Source organism: Mustela erminea, chromosome X (assembly GCF_009829155.1).
Source record: "Mustela erminea isolate mMusErm1 chromosome X, mMusErm1.Pri, whole genome shotgun sequence".
NCBI classification, from domain to species: Eukaryota; Metazoa; Chordata; class Mammalia; order Carnivora; family Mustelidae; genus Mustela; species Mustela erminea.
Window position 1 is genome coordinate 7,021,233 of NC_045635.1, and position 27,782 is coordinate 7,049,014.

The following is a 27,782-nucleotide window of genomic DNA, read 5'->3' on the forward strand; positions in this document are numbered from 1 at the left end:
GCAAGTACCAGGGGCTGCGTTTGTTGGGCTGAAAGGAGCGGCCTACAGAGTCGGCTGGGCATTTCCAGCTAAGCCGATCGCACCCACATCCTTGTGGATGCCGAGCCCCGCATTCCCACGGACACGGGCTGGGACTGCTTTCCAGATTCCAGGCTTTTACCATGGTTTTGTAAATATATATATTTTTTAAAGTGAAGGAGCCACTGCAGTGAAGGTTTTGCAGTGGTGTCCCCTTTTCTTTCGCTCTCGGGCATTGAACCAATGACAGGAACAGTAAAACATTATTTGTGAGTTTTGAAGAGCCCCTAAGAGCAAGTTTCCCCCCTCGCAGCACCACTGATATTTTGCCCGGATGCTGTTGAGCAACATCCCTGGTCTGTACCCACTAGACGCCAAGAGCACCCTCTCCCAGACATTGCCAAATCGCCCCTTGCTGAGAAACACAATTTCAAACACATCCCCCTGCCCCCATCATCGTGGTCTTTGTCTCCTTTTTAACATTTGGTAAGGGCAGACCAGATCATCAACTTCCCAACACCAACAGCACCGGTAGGCGAGCGTGCACGTGTGTCTCTCTTCAGGCACCGCACAGGTGCGTGGAGCTGAAAGGGAATCCCCCGTTCACCGGACAGCGCTGGTTCAGTTCTTGGGAAGCTTAGGGTCAGTTATCTCAGTACCGCGATCAACTAGCGCATGCGCCATCAGGCCATTTCCTCTTCTCCAGCAGACATCCTCACCAACATTTGCAGTCAGTTTTTGAAGTCTTTTCTTTTCTTTTTTTTCAAGCTGGGAAGAACATCTTCACCCATGCCATTCTCCTTTTAATCCATTTGGATTCCTACTTGAATTACTCGGCCAGCCACTCTTGACGTTGGATCCAGGTTTCTTCATTTGTATCCACCAGGAAGAGAAGTACCCTGTTTCTGAGTTCTGTTATGAGGACTGGCTATAGAATTTTGGGGGCCCAGCGCAAAACGAAGGGTGCAGGCCCCCATTCAAATATTACGCAGAATTTCAAGATGGCAACAGCCCTCTTCACACACGCACGACATCAGACATGGCAGCCTTGGTTGGTGCCACATCAATTTGGCTGTATTAATGTAACTGGCACTGCCATCTCTTTTTCCCCTGTGTCACAATGCTTCCTGTGAAGTCAGGACCTCGAAAACAAAATACTGTGACCCCAGTCCACTTAAAAGAATTGTACTGCAGCAGATGTTTATGGCGTGTATTTTTTAGACTTAAAAAAAAAAATCCACATGGAAATCTTTTCTACATCATTACAGTAATGAAGGTAAACACTGTGGCCTTTCACCATATACATATTTTCTTGTAACTATGACAACATGGAAATAGTAACTACTGCTATCCACAAGGTTTTTAAGTTAGCAAAGAGTGATACTTCCACAACCAAATTATAACATGATCCCTCTTGTCCTTATAAAAATAGCCAAAACAAAAACTAAATGGCTTGCAGTGAAAATTCGAGTAGTAACTTCTTTGTATTGAAAAACATTATCTTCATGGAAATATTGTCCTTGTAAATGCTTTACATTAACATCATAAGGCAAACTGTAGCGTTTACTGGTACCTGGCAACCATGATTTTAAAAAACTCAGAAGCTGAGTTTTAGACCCTTTTATTTAAAACCTGTTAGTGTACAAAGTGCATTAAAATATCCGTTATCCAGCTACCAAAAACAGTATGTAAAAATTACAACCCTTTCAGTTCGTTCAGGGAAGGCAAATACACGTTGTTTTTATACCGTAAAAAAAAAAAAAAAAGTTTCCAGAGAATGATTAACTTTTTTCCATTGAGGTGTCCATCTTTTAGATGTGGAACTGTCCTAAGTAGCTATCAAAATATTCATCTGGGTATAAATAATATAGTAAATATATAAACTCTATCTGTTAAGAAAAAGGAGAGCTTCTGGGGGTGAAGAGGACAGAAGCAGGCGTGACGCAGCCCATGGGTCTAGGCTGGGGCTCACACAGCGCCGTGCGGAAACAGCGGGTCTATGGACGGATCTCAGGGAGATAATGTGTTGATTTGGTTAAAAACAAAATTGCTAAAAACAATGCCTAAATCCATCAGTCCGTTCAGTCAAAATGGCCAACTCAGTAGCTCAGATAAATATTTTAGTAGATGAAATGACTTACAGATGTCACACCCTTCGTCAAGATAGAACCAATGCTGGATTCCCGGTCCAAGTCCAAGGGCTGCTTATGAAAGCCTTGCTTCATGGACCATTCCATTTTACCAGATCAGCAGGCCCAGAATCCCACCTGACATTCTGTTAGCAGGTTCTATGAGCGGGTTCCAGCATGGAAATAGTGAGTTTGATTTTTTTGGGTTTTTTTTTTGTTTTGTTTTGTTCTTTTTTTGTTTTTTTTTGTTTTTTGTTTTACAATTCTATGGTGAACTATACTAGAATACAGAGGGACCTCTACATCTTTCGAGATGTGTTTAAGAAAAGTCTGTTTATAACTTTGGAGGCACACATACTAGTAAAGAGTACTTTATGCAACGTCCCTTGTCATTACCAACTCATAAATATTAAGTATTTGGGGGTGAGTCATATCTGGACGTGGTAGAGACAGTCAGGGCCCCATGTTGATGTCCTGGAGAGCTAAGAAAATTCAAAGTGGTACTACCATTTGTAACAGAAAACGTTAATTTCCTCATCCCCAGCAACAAAAGAAGAATGATTTGGGGGAGAGGGAGACAGGACAGCTATTAAATGTAGTAAGCGATGTCACAGGCCTAAAGAAACTATTAAAAGGAAGAACGAAATACATTTAGGTCATGAAAAAGAATCTTACTGCCGATCAAAGACAAATCAGCCTATGACGTTTTGAATCATCAGTAGGATTCAAAGTGACTATTTTTAATGGCAAGCTCATTCTTAATGTTCTCCCAGAACCCTGAATCCTGGGAAGGGTGAGGTCACACGTGGCCAAAGGCTTCAGAACCTTTCTGTCCAATGTGACCCCACCAGCCATCAGAGGGCGATTAAAGATTGGGCCATGGCAGATTCCCAAGTTAATTCTTTCCAATCTCTCTCTTGATCCAAGACGGTTTTGACATCACACTGAAAACACTTCAAAATAAAGCAGACTAAGAAAGCCCGTTTGCTGCCCTACCAGGTTCGAAACTATTTTTTATTTTTAAGGTAACTGCATATTCTGTTACGCACTGTCGAGGCAACAGGACCCACGGTGGGATCAGTATGAGATACGATGATGTGAGGAGGTGAATAAGCATACAAAACTATAAAAGATTTTTTTTTTCCTCAAGCCCACAGACCGTGATGACACAAAGTTTGTTGAAAAGAGCTGGTAAACTTCTGGGCCTCTTAATGTGCAAAATCAAATAATGTCTAAGAGTTGTAATTCCGGTTATGTTTCTTTTATAAATAATCTATAAATTTTCCTGCAAATACAGGAAAAATTTGAAGAAATTATTAAAGCGTGTACTTAATACAAAAGACAGTAAAAGGGGAGAATCGCCTATTTCGAGTCCTATCCTAGCTGATATTTCTGGACACTTTTTGGCGACATTTAATCACTCTGGAAGCCTGTGCTTTCTCTGTCCCTGAAATGGTGGCCACGACCCTTTGTATTCCCCGGAAAGCAGCTCCCCGTGGCCAGGTGCTCACGGTAGCTGCTCCGTGCAGTCCAGATGGTCTGGGATGGGAAGGCCAGTTATAATGGTCAAGCACTTGTTCCACACTGTGAAGGTGGGGCACACAGGCTGCGAGAAGGTGATGTCGAAGGTGTAGAGGTGGATGGAGTTCAAAGCATCGTAGAAGGCGATGGAACCATTGTCATAGTCCAGCAGGATGCCGACGCGCCGGAGGTGGGGGGCTGGCTCGATGGGGGTTTCCTTGCTGTTGTGTCTCACCACCCAATTGTTGTGACAGCGGCACAGCGCCCAGGAAGCAGAGTTCTTCCCAAGCCACTCGTGCTTCGGGGCTGATTTGTAAGCAAGGCCAATGGCATACCTGCACGAACAAAACAGTGACAGCAAAAACCATGAGGCGGGTTGCACATGGCCACTACCTCTCTTCTCTGGTTTTCAGGGTCACGAAAACATGATTTGCTGTTTTCCCTGCCGCTTGTTCAGTGAAAACTTGGCGAAGGCCCTACAACAAGTGTCCCTCATCACCTTCCTCCCAAAGACACAGTGAGCAGACATGGACCGCTGTGTTAACTCATATTCCTATTTTTAGTTCGGACATTACAAGAGAATTAGAACTTTGAGTCTCGCTCCCTTTTGGGTTTTGTTTGTTTGTTTGTTCTTTACACGCATCATGGCCCACACAATGAATTCTCTAGGCCAGTGGTGTTCCACAGCAGTTTCTGCAATGAGTGAAATGTTTTGCCCCATTCAGTATGGTAGCCATGAGCCACGTGTTTGAACTGTGCCTGTTGAGACTGAAGAACCAGACTTTAAATTTAGTTAATTTTAATTAAGTTGAATGATTTCAATTAACTGCATGGGGTTCAGGGCTACCATATTGAATAGCACAACCCTAGACTTCTCCTTCTGACCTACTTCGAATTTTTCGGCTGACCCCCATGTCTGCCATTTTCCATGACTTCGAGTACAGTTTACAACAGGTAATTGTGGAGAATGGTTTTCACTTCCAGTGTAAGTTCCTTGTCCTCTCCTAGATCTACAACACAGGGACACGGACAGCGTCCATCTCGGAGGGTGATTCTGGGGAGTAAAGGGAAGAATATGTGTAACATCTGGGGCACAAGGCACGGCAAGTAATCTTGGGTAACTGCTGTTTTATTATCTTTGCCGAATGTCACATTAACTAAGAAGTCCCAGAATCAGAATTTGAACCTAGGATGACTCAAAAAGCCGCAAATGTAGCTCTGTAATCCTGTCCCTCACCAGAAAGTATGTGATTCATCACTGCCAAGAGCCCCTCTGATTACATTTCTTACTACATTTTTAAAAATTCTGAATATCCCAGTTACTCCAAATATACTCTCAATGGCTAAAAAAAGTCAAGAATTCTTTCTACAGTCTTCTAAGCTCCTTAATCTCTTTTTACCCTGCTGAGGTATGCCTCCCTAACATTTGCAGGATTTCGGTGATTAAGATAAGCAAAGCCTATCATTTTTAATAAAGAGTAAATGACTCAGAGCTCAACCTTTAATATGTTAGAGCAGAAACCAGTCTAAGCCAATACTGACATAGGGCACCTTACCCAGTGCAGAGAAAAAAAAAAGAAAACCAATTTCATTGGTCTTTGAGAAAATGACACTCTTAAAAAAAAAATAACAAGTTAGATTTAAAATAAAATCACTTTAAGAGTGGTGTGTTAAAAAAACAGAAAAACGAACAGAACATGCTACCCCTGAATTTAAAAAGAGGGAGGGACTCGATCCTCAGGTAAGCCTAGTGTCCCAGCCTGCCCACCGTCAGCCTGGCCTCCTCTCTTGTTTCTGGCCAATCTGGTTCTGCATCCGGGGAGAATCCTGGGGTTGCATTTCCCAGATTCCTTTCCCAGATTCCTTTCCCAGTGGGAGGCTGGGTCAGGTTCTGCCCCTGTGAAGGCTTTGCCAAGATCCAGAACTTCTAAGAGGTGGGGAAACACTCTTTTCCAGACAGCAGCCAGAGAGACACTTTGGAAAGGTTTTTTTTGGACTACTGGCCCCCCACGATGTTCACTATGCCCCGCAGACACTATTTCCATTTTTCAGATACTGTGGAACCTGCATTTGCTTAACAAAATTAGCCACGTTTGTATTGTTTCCTTTTTGTTTCTGGGCACCATTTTTACTTTGTACCAAAGGACTCTGACTGTTTATTTCCCATCTGAACCTTCACTGAAGCTGCTATGAAGCAGCAGCGGCAGGTATGACTGCCTTCATGTAGCGATGGGAGAAACACAGAGAAAGTTACAATTAGGAGCAGAAGCCGGAATCTCGCCCCTCCCCTCTTGACTTCTGGCCCAGTCGTCTTCGCGTGAACCCACGGTGAGTTAACACCATTTCATAAAACACCAAGTGCACATTAACAGCATTAGAGAGTAAGAAAATAGCTCCGTGCATAGCCCATTAAGCAAAGGAAAATACCATTATGTTATCATTAATCTGTAAAACGATGTACGTATTTCCATTGAGCTTGAAAGGTGCGGGCACAAGGTAATGTTCCATTAAGTTACGCAGTGACACTTGGAGAATTCATGAAGTATAAAAATTATGTTTCTCAGAGCAATGCTAACACGCCCCAATTGCAGGGATCATAACATACACGTTAATTGAAAGTCAGGACAATATTTCATGAGAAAATGGATGTGTCATTAGCTGGTGTAAATCAAGGTGTCCCAAGCATTTGATCACGCGGGTCACCCCTTCTCCTCGAACGCCTCCCAGGAAATGTTTAACTACTTTCTCCATGAGATGTTTTCTGAAGCTGACACAATCCGGTGTGTAAAGATCCGAAGTGTGGCAATTAATTTTAGATTTTCCCCCTCTCCTGAGTTGGTTTTGACATCTGGAGGGTGTTTTCAAGGTAATACCGATCTGTGTTTATATAACTGAAGGGGTCTGCTGGAAATTCCCTCACCATTCATCAATGGGAATGAGATCATAATGATCAGGTATCATTTATCATAAATAATTATTAATGGAGTTGTAATTATTTAGACACTGGAGTCTATCCCAGATTAATACAAGCACATTAATTAACTAGAAATGCTTGCTCCTTTGCACCTGGAAAAATTCATCGTGTTTTCCTTCAGGCTTTTATCTTGCCCCAGTGCCGCTAAAAACTGTAAATGCCGAATCTGGCCCAGAGCCGAGTGGGGCGGAAGGATTTGTCCTCCATCCTCTGGCAGGATGTTGGAACAGGAAAATGTTCTGGGCCAAGAGAATTGTGAGGATCACAACAGAAGAAAACCTTCTTGCCTGGCCGACATAGGTACAGTTCTGGAGAGAAAGGAGACACCCAAGCTTATGTTTTCACTTTTTAGATCTCAGTGGCCTTGTACCAGCACCATAAGGGACTTAAGACACAATAAGTGATTTAGCTTCCTTATCTCAAACATAACACTGTGATGATACTCCTCGTTTGGGGTTACGCAGTTCGGAGGTGTTTCTTTCTAAGCAAGGATTAGCAAGCTATCGCTCATCAAGCATACCACTGTACACCCGAAAGACTAACTAGGTTTCAAGAACAGAGCATGGTGCTTCAGAGCAGAGATCAGCAAACTGTAACCTATGGGCCGAACTGGGCCCTCTGCTGGTTTTTATAAATAAAGTTTTATTTGCGCAAGGCCATGCCCAGTCACGGACACACGGTCTGCGGCTGCCCTCCCACTACAACCGGAGAGCTGAGTCGTCGGGATAAAAATCATCTGGCCTGCCGAACTGCAACACTGGCTCACTAGCCTGTCACAGAAAGGTCTGTGAAGCCTTGGGTCCGAGCCTGAGCCCTGACTGCGGCCTTCCTAACTCTGTAGCCTCCGAGCTTTGCCACCTTGTGCTAACGGGCATGCGCCCCAGTCATCTCAACTGTAAATGGGGGATTCTAGCGCCTACCACTGGGGTCTACTAAGATGAACGAAGGAGGGAACATCTGCAGGATGCTTAGACCATGCGTGGCGCACAGCTGTGCTAGAGGAGGCGAGGTCCACACAAATAAAAGAGCAGGAGAGAACAGGTGTTTGTCAGCCAGCCAGCCAGAGGAAGGGGGGCAGTTCGTGGCTCACGGAATAGACAAGGTAAGCTTTGTGAGGTTCACCAGGCAAAGGCTGGCTCATTCCAATGCAGACACCGCGCCCTGCCTGACACCCCCCGCTTTCCAGAGCTCGCCGGGCGGAAGGCACGGCGCTGGACCTAACAGACCGTTCGAAAGGGTTCCCAGCAACTGCTCACTGCCTCGGCCCCTCCGCTCTGGACTATTTCCAGTCGTTGGCCCCGTCTAGAGTCACAAAACATACAAGGCAACAGAAATTCATTCTCTTTAGATGACAAAGAGTAATGTTTTAGAGAAGGAATAGGCACACGTTTTCGATAAAGGGCTGGGGAGTTCTTATTTTTGGCTTTGCGGACCACAGGGTTCTGTTTTAACTGCTCAACCCTGCCGCGTGGCTCAGAGGCAGCCACAGACAATATGGAAAAGAATGGGCATGGCTGTGTTCCCACAACACTTAGTTTACCCAAACAGGCACAGGGCCAGGTCCGGCCGCTGGCTGACATCGGCTGACTCGTGTTTGAAGGCACGGAAGAGCAGTGTTAGCAGACTAGCTCTGTTAGGGACCAGGACTCAATCAACTCAACTACAATTCTTGCAGTAAGTAAAAAAGAAAAAGAAATGGATGGACTTAAAGCAAGCTGTTTTTCTTACTGGCTGAAAGGAAGACCAGATGATGGTTTTGCGAATATTCGCTCCTTCCTCTCACCTCCAGGGGAGAGAGATACTTCCCCAGACCACCAGCTTTGGCTTTGGCTATGGCTAGGTGACTGGCTTTGGCCAATGAGAAGTTAGTAGACAGTGACGTAAGCAAAGGCTTGGAATGGGCTGGCCTAGCTGTGCTTGTGCTCTCGGGCTTGAGACAGACGTGACACGGGCAGCCCTCGTGGCAGAAGAGGCGGAAGAGATACAAAGAAGAGACCTAGACCCAATCTACAGCTTAAAGCAAAGCCCGGCTGGGATTAGCCTTGGCAGCGGACCTACACAAGGGGGTAGTGAGCAAGCAATCATGAATGATTGTTGTTTAAAGCCACCAAGTCCCGGGGTGCTCGTTACGCAGCGCTACTGTCACAACAACAGACACAAAAAGCTCTTCTGCATATTTTCCTGCAAGACGGGCCCTGGAACGGATGAATGCTCTGACAAAGTACAGAATGACATGTGCCTTTTTGTAACTGGACGACAACAGATAGCATTGCCTACCATGTGCTCCCACTTATGACGACTTCCCAGTAATGCCGACCGCTATCAATGAACACATTTCCAGCTACGCCATAGCTCCCTTGGCTGGTGAAGCGTTCGGGCGTGTGGCTCTTTTTGGAGGATGACTCATCACGTTCTACCGTCAAGTTATCGTGGGACACCTTCAGCTTTCGATGTGCAGACTTGGGGTCCAGTTTAAATGGCTGGCCTGGGAACAAGTTTACAAAAAACAAAGAGAGAAAGAAGAGGACCGTTTATTTCAATATGACCAATACTGTATTTTCAGAATTGGGTTTTAAGAACATGGTAAAATATTGAATACAAACATGATCCTGCTTTCATGAACGCCCAGCCTGTCAGTTCTGAGATGGGGATCTAGAGTTGCTGAGGCTAAAGATTCAACCGTAGCACGGGCGGGGATTAACCACGATAGGTAGTAGAAACTATCTTCGGGGGTCCCAGCTGGATACAAGCAGCTCTGGTACACAGTGGCTAAACAGCATTCCCAAGGGAAGGAGAAAGTGAAGACTTCATTTTTAACCATTCCCATATTCAATCCAGCCTAAAATGGGATTCACGCTCAGTACACTACAGACCAGAAGCCAAAGAAATCAAGATTGCAGATTTTGACATAAAGGCTTTACATAATTCTGAAACTGTTGCAAATTATAAATGAGTCTCATGAGCTCAGAATGACTATAAAAATGTGCATTTTTCAGCCCACAACAAGATCAGGAAAAAAATGTGATCATAATACCTGGGTTTTCTACTCCTGAGTGTGTGTGTGTGTGTGTGTGTGTGTGTGTGTGTGTACATACATACATATACATAAAATAAGGCCCCCTGTATTTCATTATTCACATTTGTGTTTTGAAGATCTTGCTATATGTAACTTTTTTTCAAGATTTTATTTATTTATTTGACAGAGAGAGAGACACACAGCAGAGCGAGGGAACAAAGCAGGGAGAGTGGGAGAGGGAGAAGCAGGCTCCCCGCTGAGCAGGGAGCCCGATGCGGGGCTTGAGCCCAGGACCCTGGGACCATGACCTGAGCCGAAGGCAGATGCCCAATGACTGAGCCACCCAGGCGCCCCTCTATATGTAATTTATAAGATATATATAAATATATATAAAATACATATTTGTGTTTTGAAGATCGAACTGTTAGAAAATCTTGGCAGAGTCACCCCTGAGCGTCTTGTCATAGCTGTTACTTCTCTGAGAATGTAACATGGTCCTGGAGGACTGCCTGTCATTCGACACCACATCGGTGTTAAAAGGCATGAAATGAGTTGTGAGATCATGCAAATACCAAGTTGTCTGAAGGCCACTCCCCTCCCCGGCCATGGTCATGGCCATGGCCACGGCCGTAGTTGGCAGGCCCGCCCTCAGGCAGCCAGTGGGCAGAGTTCGGTACACTGGCTGGGGAAATCCACGACCCTGGCTGAGAGAGTGGCGTGCAGAGCACGGGGCAATGAGTGCTGTGTCACGTCCGCGCGGGTCAGAGTATCTCTAGCTGTCACCTGGATACAAACACGACATGCACACCGGTCAAATCCTTTCTCTTCGGACAGGGGTCAGCACATCTTTCCGATAAGAGACCAGATGGGTATTTTCAGCTCGGCTGGCCATGTGGTCTCTTGTGTGGCTACCTAACTGCTGCTGTGGTGTGTAAGCGGCCCGAGACGAGAGGGAAATGGGCGGGTGCGGCTGTGTGCCAATGAAACTTTATTTATAAAAACAGGCAGCCAGATGTGGCAGGCTGGATCGTCTGCTGACCCATTTTAGATTTCTGTCCACATCACAGAAAAGCCTAAAGGGGATGCTGAGGAAAAGCTTCAGGGGCGGATCAGGGCACACACATTGGCAGAGGCTCTAAGAGCTGCTGGGTTACATGCTGAGTTTGAATTTCAGCTTGTCTTGGGAAACACTGCTGTCCTCAGGAATGATCGTGCCAGCAACTGTTAGGGACAAAGTATGAACTAAGGCAAGGTGAGTATGAAGACAGTTTTGCTTAAAATACTTCCTTTTTTTTTTTTTTAAAATATTTATTTATTTATTTATTTGACAGACAGAGATCACAAGTAGGCAGAGAGGCAGGCAGAGAGACAGGGGGAAGCAGGCTCCCTGCTGAACAGAGAGCCCGATGCGGGGCTCGATCCCAGGACCCTGAGATCATGACCTGAGCTGAAGGCAGAGGCTTAACCCTCTGAGCCACCCAGGTGCCCCAAAATACTTCCATTTTTAAAGGTGGAAGAGAGATTGGGTATAAAAACAAGTGGACGTTAATGGGCAGGCCGGGGAGCGGGGTGGTTTCATAAAGGCAGCCGTCACTGAAGAGGGAGGCTGTGTGCTGCTTGCACTTCGAGGAATATCAGAATGGCAAAGCTGTCAGGAAGACGGGCCTCATGAAGACAGGAGATGTACGCCATCTCGCCTCAACTCATACCCTCACCTTCACACGTGTGGAGCAGCCCCATGTCAGCTTAGGTCAGGCCCAACCCAAACCCTGCATCCTCAGTGAGCAAATTCCACCTGTGCCTCAGATGTGTTTCTCAAATGCACCATCATCTACTCTGTCCAAGTCCAAGGCTTTTGCTTCGATGAGGACAAATTAGTTCAAGGGCCAAATTAATCATTTACTTTACTAAAGAATTCAATTCATTGTAATATCGTGCACGTAGGAGTTTGGAAAACTACAGCCTGCAAGCCAAATCCAGCATACTGCGTGTGTTTGTGAATAAAGTTTTAATGAAACCCAAGCATGTCCATTCATTTATGGGTAATCCACGGCTGCTTTCGCACTGCGGTGGCAGGTGGGGGATAAGAATGGATGGTGACTGAGACCATCTGACGTGCACAGCCTCCAATCTTTACTCTTTGGCACAGTGCAGAAAAGTCCGCCGACTCCTCGTGTACAACTTGATAACATCTGTTCAATAATCGCATGTCTAGAAACAGAAGATGACATTATCTGTCTACATGAAATGAATGCGATCTCTTCAGTGAACTGATGAAGCACGCGTTCGATGTCTCAGAGACATCTTCTACACAATTAACCTCAGTGTATGTATTTGTTAATTCTTTTCCTACAGAATCTCTAAAAACATTTCCTTCTTTACCAGCAGAAATACTGAGGGGAGAAATGAGCTTCACGCCTAAATGTATGTGGCTGAAATTCATATGCCTGGAGTATAATGAAGTTATTTGGCTGCTGAAATCGAGGACTTGCATTAAGTGAGGATTCTTCTAGAAAAGCAGTTAATGGTCCCCAGTGACTAGGAGCAACTGTCTAACACGGTCCCATATCGACACACTCCCTTTTGCTTTCTCTTGGGAGGTCCTATGCAAAGAAATTCCATGTTATAGAACATATTTCTAGATCAAAAATAGTGAAGAAAAAAGAGAGGATAAAAGAAAACACATGTGGGCAGAGACAGCGAGCGAGATGACAGTGTTACAAGACACATATATGGGCCAGATCTTTCCTTATTGTGTCCTGTGGGGTGTGGGGTGTGGGGTGTTTCGCATCATCCCTGGCTGCTAACCATTAGACACCAGTAGCAACCACCCCAGTTCTAACGGCCAAAAATATCTCCAGACATTGCTCAGTGTCCCTGGGGGGCTGGGGGTGTGGAGGGCAGAACTGCTTCTGAGAATCATAGACCTAGACAGATATCTGGAGTAAGGAATTCTTGAAGAAAGAGTTACTAATTTGCTCTTCCGTTATGGAAAAATAATTTGCTGTCTATCAGGGTCTCTCTCTCTTTATATATATAATTTATATTCATATATCTTATATAATATATAAAATTTTATATAAATAATAAAATAAATATATATAAATAAAATAATAAATATTTATAAATATATAAAGCATAAATATATATTTTAAATATGATATATAATAGAAACACACACACACACATCTGTTCTAATTCTCACAAGAACCCCTCCGGGATTATTTGTTAGAAGAGCGAGCAGGTCTGAAGTCGATGCAGAGCAGTGGCCGGATGCACAGCCCTTAAGGGTCGAGAGAGCTGGGGACCCCAGAGGCGTCTGACGCCAACTGCGCCCCACCACCCTGGCTCTTGACTTGCTCCTCGGGCCTGTCGACGATGCCTGAGGCAGACAGAAGGAAAAGAAAGGGGGACAGAGGCGGCCGAAAGGAGAGCAGAAGGGAGGCGACAGCTCTACCGAGCTTGCGGCACTTACTGTTTGTCTTCAGCTTCCCAGGCTCACTGCTGCGGCTGCCCGCCTGGTTGATGGCCTTGACAATGAAGATGTACTTGGTGCCACTCTGCAGACCGTGGACCGTGTAGTGGTTCTGCTTGATGTTGGGCACGATCATCCAGCTGTCGGCCGAGTTACACAGACCTGCGAAGCCAAGCAGACAAGGTACAATTCTTTGTCACTTCTGCATCTCCGAGGGAGCCCGCTAATAAACCGAAGGGCTGTCTTCCACCTACAGTGGGCGACCAACCTGTATTTATTATTATATATTCCTGCTGTGTGCCCCAAATGGAAAACCCCAGGAGAATGATGATATCGCAGCTTCTGCTCAGTAAACACGGGGGCAGCCAAGGCAGTCCTGTGTGGCGGGCTGCACGTGGTGTCCGTGCGCGACACGCCGTGGCGAGGAGAAGTAAGCCGCAAGTCACCACAGGTTCCGCTCCCGGCCCCCTGGCGCCACACTCATGAGCGTGACTGTGAAATCGGAATCTCATCAAGTCTGAGCCTCACAGCAGGTGAGAAGAGCCCCGAATCACGTAGAAGTTGGTTCCACGGATGTCCGCACAGTCGGTGGCTTTTGTGCCTCTCATCCTCAGCCTGCCCCAGACCCAGGCCCGAGCGGCTTGGCAGAGATGGGATGGGTTCCCTCGTGGGAATACAAGAGTGTGCAAGAGGAGGCATTCCAAGGCCTCGAGGATTTCTGTTGATGCCTTGGGTCTCTGTCAGTGCCAAGAGGAGAACGTTCCCCAGAGAGTCTTCCTGTCTAGGCAGGAGGAGACACCGGGAACAGCTCTCCTGCCTCACCCCTGCAGGAGCGAGGCCGGCAGAGACTGGCCCGACTTCTGACGGGGGAGGGAAGAAAGCGATCACCAGGGTCCCGGGCGTTCCCAGCATTAGTGTGGCCGCGGTTAACCAACTCGGGAGGCCTGTGCCTAGCAGAAGTGGGGAGCAGTGGCACCCCCGGGTAACCAGGCACAGTGCAGCTCTTAGAAAAGCGCGAACAGGGATTCGGACCAGCTGTAGTCCCTAGTGCGGCGGGGCCGCAGCTCCGGCTGTTCTGCAGGATGTGGGCTGGGGGCGGGGGGGGGGGTGGGTGGGCAGGCCGAGGATTTACGATGCTTTTGGAAGAACATGTAGGGAAAAGGAGGCCCGTTTCGTTCTGCAGCAGGCGGATGCTGGAAACGTCTCTTTGGTATCGGATCGGGCCCGGTGCTGTTCTCTCTCCACACATCAATCTCCACTCTGAGAACCTTTTCCCAGCCCCCTGGAGACTGGCTGTCACCAAGTTTCCTGACTCTGGTGAATTTCCTTCACCAGTTCTTGGTGGAGGCCTGAGTCCCTCCGCTTCCTGAGGGGCTCCAAACTCCCCCACTCTCTCCCTTTCAGTGGATTTGCAAGTCAAAGGGTTAGTTCTTTTGATCTGGAGGCAACTTATACCTTACGGTAACCCCAAGAAGCAGTCCCTTAATCTTTCTTTGGTCTCACCTTTTTGAGAATCTAATAAAACATTTCTCTAGAAGGCGAGTCACATGTGCAGATCCCTACCAAGCCGCAAGTATCTGCATGGCATTCCAAGATATTCACAGCCCCGTGACATCTGTCTTTGGATCCCACTAAATACCTTCTCCAACTTTTGAGTTAAAACACTGCTCCTGCTGGTCTGCACCATTGAGAAGAACCTTAGAAGTCTTTTGTCAAGTGTGAAACTTCACCTCGTCTGATTTGTATCTTGGGGGCACAGTCTCGTTAGACACCCTCCCGTGAGTCATAGATACATGCACTCACACACACACACATGCAAACTCACAAGGTCAGATCGGACCCTGTGCGCTTCCTGTCACCTCTTTTCATCTCCACCTGCGAACATCTCACCAGCAGCGCCGCCGGAGTTGACAAAGCCAGCATAAAGCAAGGGAACGCGGGAGACTCACGGAAGGCGGCGGAGGCGTGTGTGCACTCATGCTGGAGACGGGGCAGGGCGACTGAGGCACGGCCCACCCCCACCCCACCCCCTGTTCTTCCCCCAAGTCATAGCCCTCTGTTCTCCTGCCCATTCTCACTCGTGTGAGACCCAGGAAAACATCCACCAGGGGCTCAGTAACACGGGGCTCTCCCTACTACATTTCCCTTTGGCTACTTCTTCACCTCACCTTTACCGTGAACACAGCTGTCATAAGCTCGGTGCTTCTGGATGCACCAGGGCCCAATCACAGATTTGGATCCGACCAAAGAAGGGCCATTTTGAACTCTGAGCTCTGGGCCCCAAGAAGCCTGTGACTCACTTCAGACATTTCATTGTGATCTTCCAACAGTAATAAAACAAAAACAATGAACTTTTTCTATTGCCCAGGATAATCCACTCATATTCCTAGACCTTTGTCAACAGCAGTCGAGCACAGAAGAACACAGTAACGGCATTCAGTAGACTCAAATGAGAACGCTATCGATGTCACTGCGTTTACACTGTTCCCATTAAATTGCACATGTTACAGGAAAATGATGATTGTGGTCAAAGAAAGCAAATGTAAAATGTTTCACTGTGCGACCAAAAAGCTGGGCTTAATGTGGTGGGGGAATGCTTTCAGCGACATCGTAAAGCAGATGTCTGAAATTGCTACGAACAGCAAGTTGGCCTTAAAACCCAACAAAAGAGATTTAATGTTTCAGAACCCTTTTCCAAACAGAAAAGGGACCCTGACCACCCTGATGACTTTGAAGAGGTTGCTCATTTTTTCTTCCCCTCGAAGATTAAAAGAACAAAAATGTTGATGGAGTGGTAAAATTTGATTGGACAGGTTTAAACTGGGACAACTTGCTCTCGCGATCGGTCGCTATTTCTGTGGTGGCTTACCTTTCTGTTACTACTGCTGCCAGGACAATAATTGAGAAGTTGATTAAAAATGCCAAGAAAGCAGCAGCGACCATTTTCTTCTGGCGGCTGGAGCAAGTGGGGCGTCTCTGAGGACACCGTCACTGCGTTGCTAGTGTTGGTCCTGGGCCGGCATCACCTAACATCTTGCATATGGTGCGAAGTGCCAGACCTCTCTGCCTCAGTACCGCACCGTGTCGGGGCCGCTGACCAGGTTTTCCGCATCTCTTTACGAGACACCCGTGGCACCATCCCGGAATGAAGCCTCACTTTTCTCCCAATTCATTCTCAATCATCTTTGAGGGTATTCCAATATCCACCTTCTCTAACTTGGCTTCCAGTATTAAAGCAACAATAGAATGTGGGAGATAATTAGTTCATAATGAAACTTAATTGAGTTTCTCAATCTTATACATTTTGCTCTCATTCACAATGGGTCAGAAGCATCTCCCTACGTAACGCTGCTCATTACAAGATCCTAATGACATTTGGGATTTCAGAGCCTTGTATAGCAATAGTCATCTTGCAGTAAAACACTCTGTATAAAACATTACGCAACACGGACACCCTTCGGAGAGGCGGCGCGTGGCTTCAAACGTCCTGTTTCTTCTACCAGACCGGACAGAAGTGAACATCCTTTTCCTTCTTCTCTGTAAAAATAGTATCTGTTTAATAACTGCTCATGAATGTTTTCAAATCGACTAAGAGTTATTAAATACAGATAACTACCTCGCCATGGAGACCTGGAAAAGTGCATCTTTGGACTTTGGCGAATAATAAAAATAGGCTGCTGGGAAAAGGCCCCGTTTAGGATTTTAAATGGCGCACTGAAAGGGGTTTCGGAAAAAAACATGAAAAACGTTGTGAAATTAAATACATATCTACTTATTAATAAGCAATTCATTAACATCTGTAGGCCTAAGTCTGCTAATAAGAATGCATAATAAAAAATTAATGGTGTCATTAATTTTGCATTTGAATATATGAATTTGATTAGGGAGAGCCTTTTTAAAAGATCAAAAGCTTCACAGATATTATCTAATTCTCCTTCACCAAAGTCAGTTGTGGGCAATTAACTAGAATTCATTACGACAAGTGAAGGAACCATGACCTATAGGCAGCGAAGATTCCTAGTGGCACGAGGCGCTGTGGCCGGTCTGGGGGCTATACCATGTCTTCTAACTTCCGGTACAGTTTTACTATTAGCTCTCGTCATTCAATGTAACAACATCCGCAAAGGATATTCCTCCAAATGGCGGGACAGATGGACAAACAACATTCAGGGAAGGCCTGGCACTTGAAGAATGTGTAAAATGCCATTGTGTAGAAAACCCTCACTAACTTCATGACCGACCTTTGTCCTATGACCCAAAACGTCAGCTTAAAAAAAAAAAAAAATGCAGTGACGGGTGAGTGCCACCGTATTTTTGCAGGAATAGTAACTTGGACTACCTCTGCGCAGACGCTGTGGCAAGCATGGGGCTCAGACCATAGTTTTATCATCTCAACCATGGGAAGTTAAAACAGCACCTCTCCTTACAGACGTTGAATAATTCACCCTAAATTATGGAGCTAGTGAGGTCCACAGTTGGGATTCAAATCCAGGTCCCTCTCAGACATTACAAATATATATAATAGTCAAGAAGAACATAATTTGAAGGTCTTTGCATGTCAGTTGTCTTTTTATTTACATTTACTCTTAATTTCCTTGTTACAATTCGATCCTGTACTGGTTTAATGGACGTTAAAGAGACAAACAGCTCCTGGTACTAATGGGCTGATGAGAGTGTCCAGTGAGATGGGCGGGCACCTGCGGTTTCCCTGATTTCCACTGGTCCTGGGAGGAATAGCCTTTCCGACATGTGTGCACCAAACAAGCAAGGTCTGTCACCTTCAAGAAGTCATCCCCGTTTATTTTCTTGTGGCACCTGCTTTTGGGGAACAATACACCGTGTCTGGAATCAGCGAGAATGGAGTTCCGAAGTCAGTGGTGTGGCTGCTGGGGGTTTCTGTAGGCCTGGCCTTTTCTCATCTACTCCATTCAAATGCTTTTGTTTGGATATTACTTTTCATGCCAAAAGCATGGAAGCCAAGTCAGCCAGAGAAAGCTCGAGTTTTAGGCACTATAGGTCTCCTCTTTTCATTTGGTGGGGGTGTGGGGGAGTGAAGCGCTGGGACCGAGTCCAAGTTCTTAAGCGCATCCACGGTCTTTCAGCTCCACATCCTCACTCCTCGAGGATCCGTACTCCTTGTGGAGCAACCTCGCTGGCCCTCGCATTCTGACTCTGGGCTCGCCCATGGGACTTGCTTTGGCCTCTAACACATCAGCTAACGTGACAAAGACAGGGGCCTGCAAAGCACTTGTGCAAGTGTGCCTGTCCTTACAGGCGTGCGCTGCGCTCACCTTCGCTCACCAGGAGAATGCACCCATGTGGGACTATAGGAGGCAGCCCCAATCCTCAGCATGACCTTGACAGAGCCTCACCAAAGTCAGTGGGACCAGCAGACCCCCACCTGATTCCAGACACACAGGCAGTACATGTTTACTGTTATATGCTACTTCGGTTCTGTGGTTGTTGGCTGACCAGCAAAAGCCAACTGATACAGGGCCTGCCCGTCTAGGCCAAGGCTCTACGTAGTGTCTCAACGCCCACAAAAATTCGCATTAAGACACTTCAGGAAAGACAGAACCATCTATGGCGGATGCGCTCTTGGGTAGCCCCCATGATTCCCCAGCGATATATTCACGACTTCATGTAATTCTCACCCTCCTTGAGCACAGGCAAGACCTGTGACCTGCTTCCAAAAAAAGAGAATACAGCAAAAGACAAAAGTCCTGGCATCATGAGTTTGCAAATGTACTTACGGTCCCTGATCAGCTATTTCTGAGTTAATCAAAAGAGATTATTCTGGGTGAACAAAGCAAGGTAAAGAACTGTGTTTGGCCCACTACCTTTTGTGTCCCTAAAAAATGTATTTCTAGATGTGTGTGAGTGTCTGTGCATCCTTTCGTATCAACAGACAACCACAGGAAGGATGCGTGTGAAATGGAGTTGGTGCAGTAGGTAACTTTGGAGCTGCCATATTGGGGTTCTGGGGCTGCCATATTGAAAAACATCCAATCGTCACCGCAGACATTTTATATATTATCACACAGTGTTCGTGCATTACTTACTAAAAAGAAAGGTTTTAGGGAAGTTAGTATTTCTTCATGCACGTAGAACTAGGGATGAGGAGCAATACCAGAAGAATCCAAAATCCTGAAAGGAGGGCAAAATGATGCCGAACCATGGCGAACCATTGATACGCCCGTGCTGTTTAGACTTGCCCCCCACAGCACTTCCAAAAGCGGGAGACAGTAATGGTGTTTGCCGGGGATATGGGTCAGAGGTGGAGAAGTCTCTTCTGAAATTTATCTTCTCCTTACCTTCGTGGGCGCTACTGCCATTGGCAGGTCCTGGCCATCTCTGCCTCTGTGAATTACTACACACCTCCAAGTTCATGTCTCTGCTTCCAGTTTTGCCCTGTTCCACTCTATCCCCCACAGCACCGCCTGAGGGGGCTTCTAACCCTATATCTGATCGCACTGCTGCTCTGTGTGGGGAAAAATCCCACACCGTGTGGCCCGAGTGGCCCTCTGTGGTCTAGGTCTTTACTGTGGGTGAGGATTAAGAGACTGGTGATTGAGAACATGTGCTTTCTGGAACCAGACCCAGATGGGTTTGAGTCCTGGTTCTAGTTCTCCATCTCCATTCCCCACCCCATCTCTCCTTCCCCACTTAATTCTCCAGCCAGGCTTGAGTAGAGAATGTCTCAGAAAATGCCTTGCCATTCTCCGTCTCCACAGGTTTGCCCCCGGTCATGCGGCTGCCTGGCATTCCCCTTAGCTTGCTGATATGCACCCACTCTCTTTCAAAACTTAGTTAAACCATCATTTCCCCCAAGACATTTTCACCCACCATGTCTGCCTTCTTACTCAGGCAGCTGGCCACAGCGGTTAGCAACATTTCATGATTTTTTTTTCCTCCTTACGCATTCCCGGAAAATGGGGAGATTTTAATAAAGGCTTCCAAGGCAGGCCCATTAGGGAGTGGAAGGTCAGAGGGTTGAGGAAGGAAGCCTGGGAAATGAGGATCTTAGGAGGCCGGGGGGTCTGTTTGTTGGTATGAGCCGCCAGTGCTAGTTACTTGGAGGCGGGGCTCTTCACGCACACCTCTTTTCTTCCCGGGAGGCGAGACTGCTTTGTTACCACCGCTCTGGCCCGCAACTGGGGTTCTCTGAGATCATCAACCTGTCTCTGATTCCAGAGCGCTCATGGGCCCCAGGGAGAGAAGGGTCTCTCTGTGTTTCAGGTAAGGTCTGAAATTCTTCCCAGGTGGGGCCAATGACTAACATTTTAAACAACGGGCCTGCTCTCCTCCAAATAGGATGTGGTATTGGGCATTACTCGGCGACCCACTTTATTAAGTTCTTTTTTTACGTTGTGAAATAACACTCAGAGAAGTACATAATACTAAATGTAGGATAAACTCACTAAACCGTGTAACTCCCACCCAGAAAGTAGTTAAGCCCGTGAGCCCCGTATACTGCTTCTCGGTGGAGCCACTCCCTCCCATCCTGGAAGTAACCACCATCCTCCCTTTTATTTATCATTTTTACACCTATGTACGCATCTCTAAACAAAAGTTATTTTTAAGATTTATGTATTTGAGAGAGAGAGAGCGAGCATGCACATGTGCGAGTCGGGTGGGGGAGCACAGGGAGAGAGAATCTCAAGCAGACTCCCCAGTGAGCGCGGAGCTCAATGCGGGGCTTGATCCCACGACCCTGAGATCACGATCTGAGCCAAAATCAAGAGTCGGGACGCTTAACCTACTGAGCCACCCAGGCGCCCCTGCCCCACAAAATGGTTTTCCTTTTTATCTTTAAATTTTGAGTGTATAAATAGAGTCGTACTGCATGTGATCTTTTATTTCCAGCTTCCTTCTCTTAAGTATATGTTTGTAAGACTCATCCGTGTGGACTGCTAGAGATCACTCATTTTTATCACTCTTTGGCCCGTTATTTCTGCTAGTACAGTACAAGTGAATGCGATCATCCTCTTGGTGAGGAAATGCAGCCAATGCCTACTGTGAATCTTCTCCTTCCTTGTCTTACCTTGACGCTTCCGTTTAGAATCGCCATCTGACAGAACACAGTCACCAAACAGAGAAATCGATGGGGGCGTGATACTCACTAACAACATTGGCTTGTCCGGTGAATATGGTGTACTGGAGCTCATAGGAAACCACGCTGAATTCATCATCGGAGGTCCAGTGAACGGTGATGGTGTCGTAGGAAGCGGTGCAGAGCTCTTCTCTAATTGTAGGAGGGTTGGGAGCTGGAGGGGTGGGATCAAGAACGCTCATCAGCCAAAAAGCAGGCACCTCCAGGACACGTTTCAGAGGAGACAAGGGACAGTCAAAGCAGGCTTTCTACAGAGGCCCATCAGGACCACTAGCTCAGAGGTGGTGACCCCGATCCAAAGAACCAACGTCTGGTTGGCTGGTCGCTGCTGTCATTAAAGGGTAGCGTGACTTCAGTGAGCCAGTAGGGACTTATCTCTATTTATCATGAAAGTACGTTTAGGAGGTTAAGCAAATAATACTCTTATCCATGAAAAAAAAATATATTAAACAAAAAGCAAACAAGATGAACTTCTGTGATTTCACCCACACTGGGGAGATGGCAAACTTTTCCAGTAAAGGGCTAGGTGGTAAATGTTTTAGGTTTTGCGGGCCATACGTTCTTTGTTCTTTGCCCTTTCAACTCTGCTCCTGCACTAGGAAGGCAGCCTTGGGCGATTCGTATTCAAATGGACATGGGCAGGTTCCAGTAAAACTTTATTGACAAAGAGAGGTTAGGGCTAGATTTGGCCTACGAGCCAAGGTTTGCCAACCTCTGAGCTATGTGAGGTCACGTATTCTTATATTTTACACACTCGATTGGAAAAATACCAATGTTTGCTATCCTGTAACAAACCCAGCCAAATAATTGTTTGAAGATTTTCTCTCATTAGAAGTTTTGATGCCTTATTAAAAAAAACACCTTATTAGTGTGGCCCTATTTTGCTCTCATCTTTCAGTTTTATAGGTGATATTTCAAATTAAGAAGAACATGATTAACAGTCAATCCTATCTAAGAAGTACATTTTCCTTCCCCATGAAAACATGGTTCCTTGGCATTTGGTTAACTTTATTACTGGAGAAGGCTGCTGTTTTATGTCTCGAACACAGTCTGGAGCAGAGAAGTCTAAATCCTAGCAAAATAATGATTTGAAGTTGACTCAAAATCTACCAGCTTGATTTCAGTAACTGGTTTTATGAGCAGAGTTTGTGAGCAAGAAAAAGAATAGGCAGGGAGTGCTTTGCACTGGCAATAATATTTCAGAGCAGGGCTTGGCAAACTATGGCCATGGGCCAAATCTGGCCCACTGCCTGTTTTTGTAAATAAAGTTTTATTGGAACACAGCCAGGCTCATTCATTTATGTATTGTCTGTGGCTGCTTTTGTGCACTAGCAGAGTTGAGTAGTTGGGACCATATGTCCTGCAAAGCCTAAAATATTTACCATCTGGCCCTTTATAGTCAAAGTTTGCCAATCCCTGGTTTGGAGAATCGATCCAGGCCTTTATTTCCAGTCTTCTGTATACTAGAACCTAACTTCAAAAGGAGAAACATATCTGCGTTCTATAGATTCGGAGCGACCTCTGTTCACACTATTGCAGAGTTTTTTTCCTGCTCTAAATTTTGATTAGGCCCGAGGAGTCCTAAACAAACCCAAAGAGGGAGAAGAGTTTGTAAAAAAGGCAACTTGAAAACTCGAATTGTTTTAGGCTTCATTCTGTCCAACTTCTATGTTTGTTGCATGAAGTCAATTAGGGCAGCTTGGTCTCTTGCTCACTGGGTTCCACCAACATGACCACACACCTGTGCATGTGGGCAGGCAACACATTAAGTCACGGGTTAAGACAGAAAGGCTCCATAGAGCCCTTAAAGCATCCTTTCTGGAATGTGTATTTATACGTCTGTCTCCTGAAAAGCATTCTTTCTGGAATGTGTATTTACACATCTGTCTCCTTAAGTATATCCGCATGCAAGATTTAGTGTCGTGTGCTGTGACTTGGTTGTGCAGGAGTCGGGGACACCGAGCCAGGGGAGGCCCAGCTGCTCCATAAAACTCCTTAGGATTGTCTGTGTGGCCGCTGTCACTGTGCGATCACCCGGCAGGGAGTGGTGGAGAAATGCTTATTCTCCCATAATCTAAATAGCTCACTGAATTACTTTTCCATCAACCACCAGAGAAAAGATGGTGTCTTTTCTGTATTGCAAGAGAGGATTAAGTAGAAAGCAAACTTGTGTTCAAAATAAGCAAGTAGCTGTGATCGGGGAGGAAATGTCACCTCTCTGGGTTATTAACTTGACATACCACTTAGAGGCATGTCACAGAGGGAAAAAAATCATCTTGTTTTCACAGCCACGCAGGCTAACCCTGTTTTGATTATAAGCCCAATGGGTTTTTCCCGAAAAGTCAATACCCAATTTACTGTAAATGAGGATAGCAGCATGCTGCCAATTTCAATATTCATGGGATTGGTAGCAGAACTGTTATTTTCTTGCCTCTGTTATAAACAGGACACGAGAAATGGTGGGCTAATACTCCACAAACACTTCATTTCCTGCTTACAAATGTCTGATAAACTATTTGGACTTGGCAATATCAGCCAAGCATCATATGTTATGGCCAGGATCGATGTTATGTCTAGAAATGGGCCAGATTTGTATTTGAGGTTTGACAGCTAAGAAGGCAGAATGGCAGGTACCCATTCTGGTCTCTAGCTTGGCATAAACAGCGATCGGGATGATATACGGGGTACACAGTCCTCGTCGGTGCAAACCACTTCCTCACCTTCCCCTTTAATCACTGCCTCCGCATTCGCATGGAGACGGAGCCCATGAGTGTATGCCCACCGGAACACCATTCAACAATCACTGGGCAACGGGGAAGACACACTGAGGGCAGCAAGACACTGATTTTGTACAGAAAGGTCATGTGCCTGGCCCAACAGTCTTTCAGTCCTCTTTATCCTTGGGCATGACCTTGTGATGTGGATCTGGCCCCCGAGACACAAGTGGGACTCGGACTCGGACTGCCAGGTGGGCCTTCTAAGCAAGCTTTCTGTTTTCCTAATAAACAAGGACAGAATTTTGTCCGTGTTTCCGCTGCATCTGTCTCTTTTCAGCTGTAACTTGAGCATGATGCATGGAGGCGGGGCAGCTGTGCCGTGTGGGGCAAAAAGGCAGCGCAGGGAAGATGGCAGAGCCTGGGGTCTGCGGTCCTCACTGAGCTGCTGCCCAGGCTTGGAGCACACATCTCCGTGCCCGAGTTTGCAGGATACAAACACCGCTTGATGGGTTTAGTCACTGCTAACTGGATTTTCTGTTGCTGCCATCCTATTCAATTCCAAATGATGCAAGAAAAAAAAAAAAAGACTTTTCATAGGATGCCCTCATGAAAAACCGCTCAGCCAGAGAAAATCTAGACCTGTGCTGCCTAATACGGTAGCCACAAACTGTTTAAACTTCTATTAAGTTTAATTAAAGTTCAATGAAGGTAAAGACTCACCATGTACATTTCAAGTTTCTGAGAGCCCTGTGTGGACAGCAGCTACCAAAACGGACAGTGCTGATACAGAATGTTTCTATCCTTGTGGCAGGTTCTAGGGGGGTAGCGTTAATTTAGACAGATCTCAGAGTTAAAAGCTTAAAAAGGGGGGCAGTATGTGAATAAATATTTGAAACCGAGTTTGGTTCCTTACTGCAAATGCACTTTGGAATCAACTTCTTTCTTCCTTAATAAGAGTGGTGTGGTTTGAAAGAATGACATAAGATAAGTTGGTGGGATGAACACTTTGCTTGCAAATGCAGAAAGGCTAAAAACAGCATCTCGGATTCTTGCAGAGAAAAAAAAAAAAACCTATCTGGGTATAACATCCCTTGGATATAAAACTGCTCGTTTTTCATCCATTGACTGTGAAAGCGAACATCACACAATGTTCCCTTTCTCCTGCTCCATCTTTTCCAACCGCTCTCCCACACGCACGCGTGCAGAACCGAAATGCGGAAGCTGGCGCCCTGCTGAGTTAGCGATGTGGTCTCTCGAAGGCTGCATGTCCTCAGTTCCATGCACATCTGGCTTCACTATATACAAGGAGCCTTCCAGAAGTCCTAGGCACCAGTGGCTTTGGCTAACACAAATAAAGGTCCTTTAAATAATCCGCATTCTACCAGCGAATGATTTCAGTCCTCGCTCTCGAGGTCGACGGCGAAGAAACATTTGGAAGCATGGTTAGGAACAGGAGTAGTCTGAGGTTTTCTTTTATTGCTGTTCCTTTTGTTTCGTAAGTTTGACCCCCCCCCACCATAAAAACTGTCTATCTGAACGATGGCACTGGGAATTCACATGTGATTTTTGGGACATTTGCTGTGGTGACCTTTTGCCAAGATGAAATGCGGTCTTTTACCAGAAAGAACAAGAGGTCTTTGGAGTCCGTACGGACCCAAGCCAAATTCAAATCCTGCCACTCACGGGCTACCTGACCTCCAGCGAGATGGGTGACCCCTGTCATGGGAAAAATGAGGATTATAACATGCTAAGATCATGCCAGATCTCAGATACAAAGAGCTAAAGCAAGGTTGACACTCAGGCAAGAGTTAGCTGCCAACGGTTTCTCTGCCAAGACACCGTGAGAGTCAGAAGCCTTGCTGAGATGAAGTGGGAAACAGCCCCGCTACCTTCTGCGACTCTGTGATGGCCAGCAGAGCTGCTCTTTGTGACACCCACACTCTGAGAGGGAGAGAAAATGGCAGGAAGTACGTTTTTAATTCTCGAGAGTTGCCTTTTTCCTCTGTCCCCAGTTTGGTCTCGGACCGTGTCGTTTTGGGTGGGGAAACAAAAAAAAAGCATGCCAGAAATCATTTACGGGAATATTAGACTCCATTCCTAAATCAGGAGTCCACACCTCTGGTTTTGAGGGAATCGATGTGGTGGCAAAGTATGTGTATCACCGATTGTACATGATATCAAAGCGCACGCACAATATTAAAGCACGCGTGTGCGCGCGCGCACACACACACACACACACACACACACAAGACAATACCTGTAAGGTAATCCAGACATTCTAGCAATTTCTTCTCTCGGGAAAAATCTAAGGCAAAGGTGTCAAATGTGTCATTGAGGTTGATTTCAGGAATTAGGACCTGGGAGGATGCAGTCGCCATGGAGACTCTGTAATTTAAACAGAACAACTTTTTAGAAATGTCAAGATGCCTGTCACCGTCACTGCCTGGGAATGAAAAAAAAATAAAAGGAAAAGAAGGATCATTTTAAAATGGGGCTGTTTTTACACGGGAGCCTCAAAGAGAACCTGGGAACGGCACAACACAGCCAACACAATGCAAACGATCAAGCTTAAAGACGAGGCAAAGGAACTGGGGAAACGGTAGAATGGCTCCCCCGCCCCAACCCCGCCCGCCTTCCTTTTTACTGTCGGAAAAAAAATTCCCCACGGAGGTGGAAGAATATTCATATCTCATGTTGCTGTGTATTTAACAGCCAGGCCCCTTCACATCTAACCCCAGCAAGAAGCACATAGCTCCGGGCATTTCTTCACACATCTGTCTGGGAAACTGTTTGTTCCTTTCAGACCCGACCCTGCTCCACTTCAAAGAGGAGTCTCCAAAATTTCAAACTGCATAAAAGGCAAAGTGAAGATTAAAAAAGAATGTTTCCAGATATTGGATTAGTTTAATCAATTACTAGCCTCTCTCTAAAATAAACATTTAAAAAGGAGTTTTTGTCTGGCTTGTTTCGTTCTTCTTGTATTCATTTTTTTTTTTGCACCATATTCCCAGCAGATGCCATGGAAAATATTCATGAGCTCCCTCACAAATTCCTCCCATGGATGCCCCATTTTCCCTCTTCATTTATGGTTGCTAGTGAAACGTTCTCATTTATAAAACTATAAAGCAACGTACTGGTGAGTACAGCGCTCCTGCTAGAAGAGAATCTCGTGCTATGTGTGTGTTAATCTCTCAGACTGATTTGCAAAGTTCAGTTGCCAATAGCAGAACGTTTGGACTAATTAAAAAATGCAAGCGATCCTCTTAAAAACGATACAGTTGCGGCATGACGTAAACCACGTCTGAGCGTCTCAGACCATGCTAGACCCGTGATCTTGTTGATCTGGGTATTTCAGGAAGTTCGGTAACCACCACCAAGGGCCAGCTACATGTAGAGTGCTGCGTAGGGTGCTGGGAATCGGTGAGCAAAGAAATACTCTGAAATGGTTCATCTCTAAATCTAGTTATTTTCTCATTAAGAGTGCTGGTGCTCATTTATAGAAAGTTACAAAGCTAGCTGGCAGCAGCCTGGAAGAGAATTCTAGGTCTAAATTCTTCCATTTAATCTAGAAAAATTTCGGCCTGGTTACCTAAGGAGATCTATCTCCTCTTGGGTCTCTTAATGGCTCTTAAAACTTTGTATCTTATAAAGATGATGTATTTTGGCTAAAGAAATTATACTTGTGGGTTTATTCATACAATGGAATATTATTCATGCATAAAAAGGACTGAAGTACTGATACACACAACAGTGTGGGTGAACCTTGAAAGTGTTAATGCTAAGTGAAAGAAGTCTGATGCAAAAGGCTGTGTACTGTAT

At 45.8% G+C, this 27,782-nt stretch overlaps 1 protein-coding gene across 6 annotated transcripts in view; it reads right to left on the reverse strand.

Moving 5' to 3' along the window:
• Positions 1–1,443: 1,443 nt before the first annotated feature.
• The window catches only part of MID1 (midline 1), a 338,332-nt gene continuing 311,993 nt past the window's right edge, over positions 1,444–27,782 (reverse strand). For all 6 annotated transcript variants that reach the window (XM_032330088.1, XM_032330089.1, XM_032330090.1 and 3 more), the window contains exons 6-10: positions 26,221–26,348; positions 21,257–21,400; positions 13,134–13,295; positions 8,920–9,127; positions 1,444–4,003 (exon numbers count right to left, since the gene is read on the reverse strand). In XM_032330088.1, the coding sequence (XP_032185979.1) occupies positions 3,655–4,003; positions 8,920–9,127; positions 13,134–13,295; positions 21,257–21,400; positions 26,221–26,348 (991 nt within the window). In that variant the 3' untranslated portion in view covers positions 1,444–3,654. The remainder of the gene's footprint in view (positions 4,004–8,919; positions 9,128–13,133; positions 13,296–21,256; positions 21,401–26,220; positions 26,349–27,782) is intronic.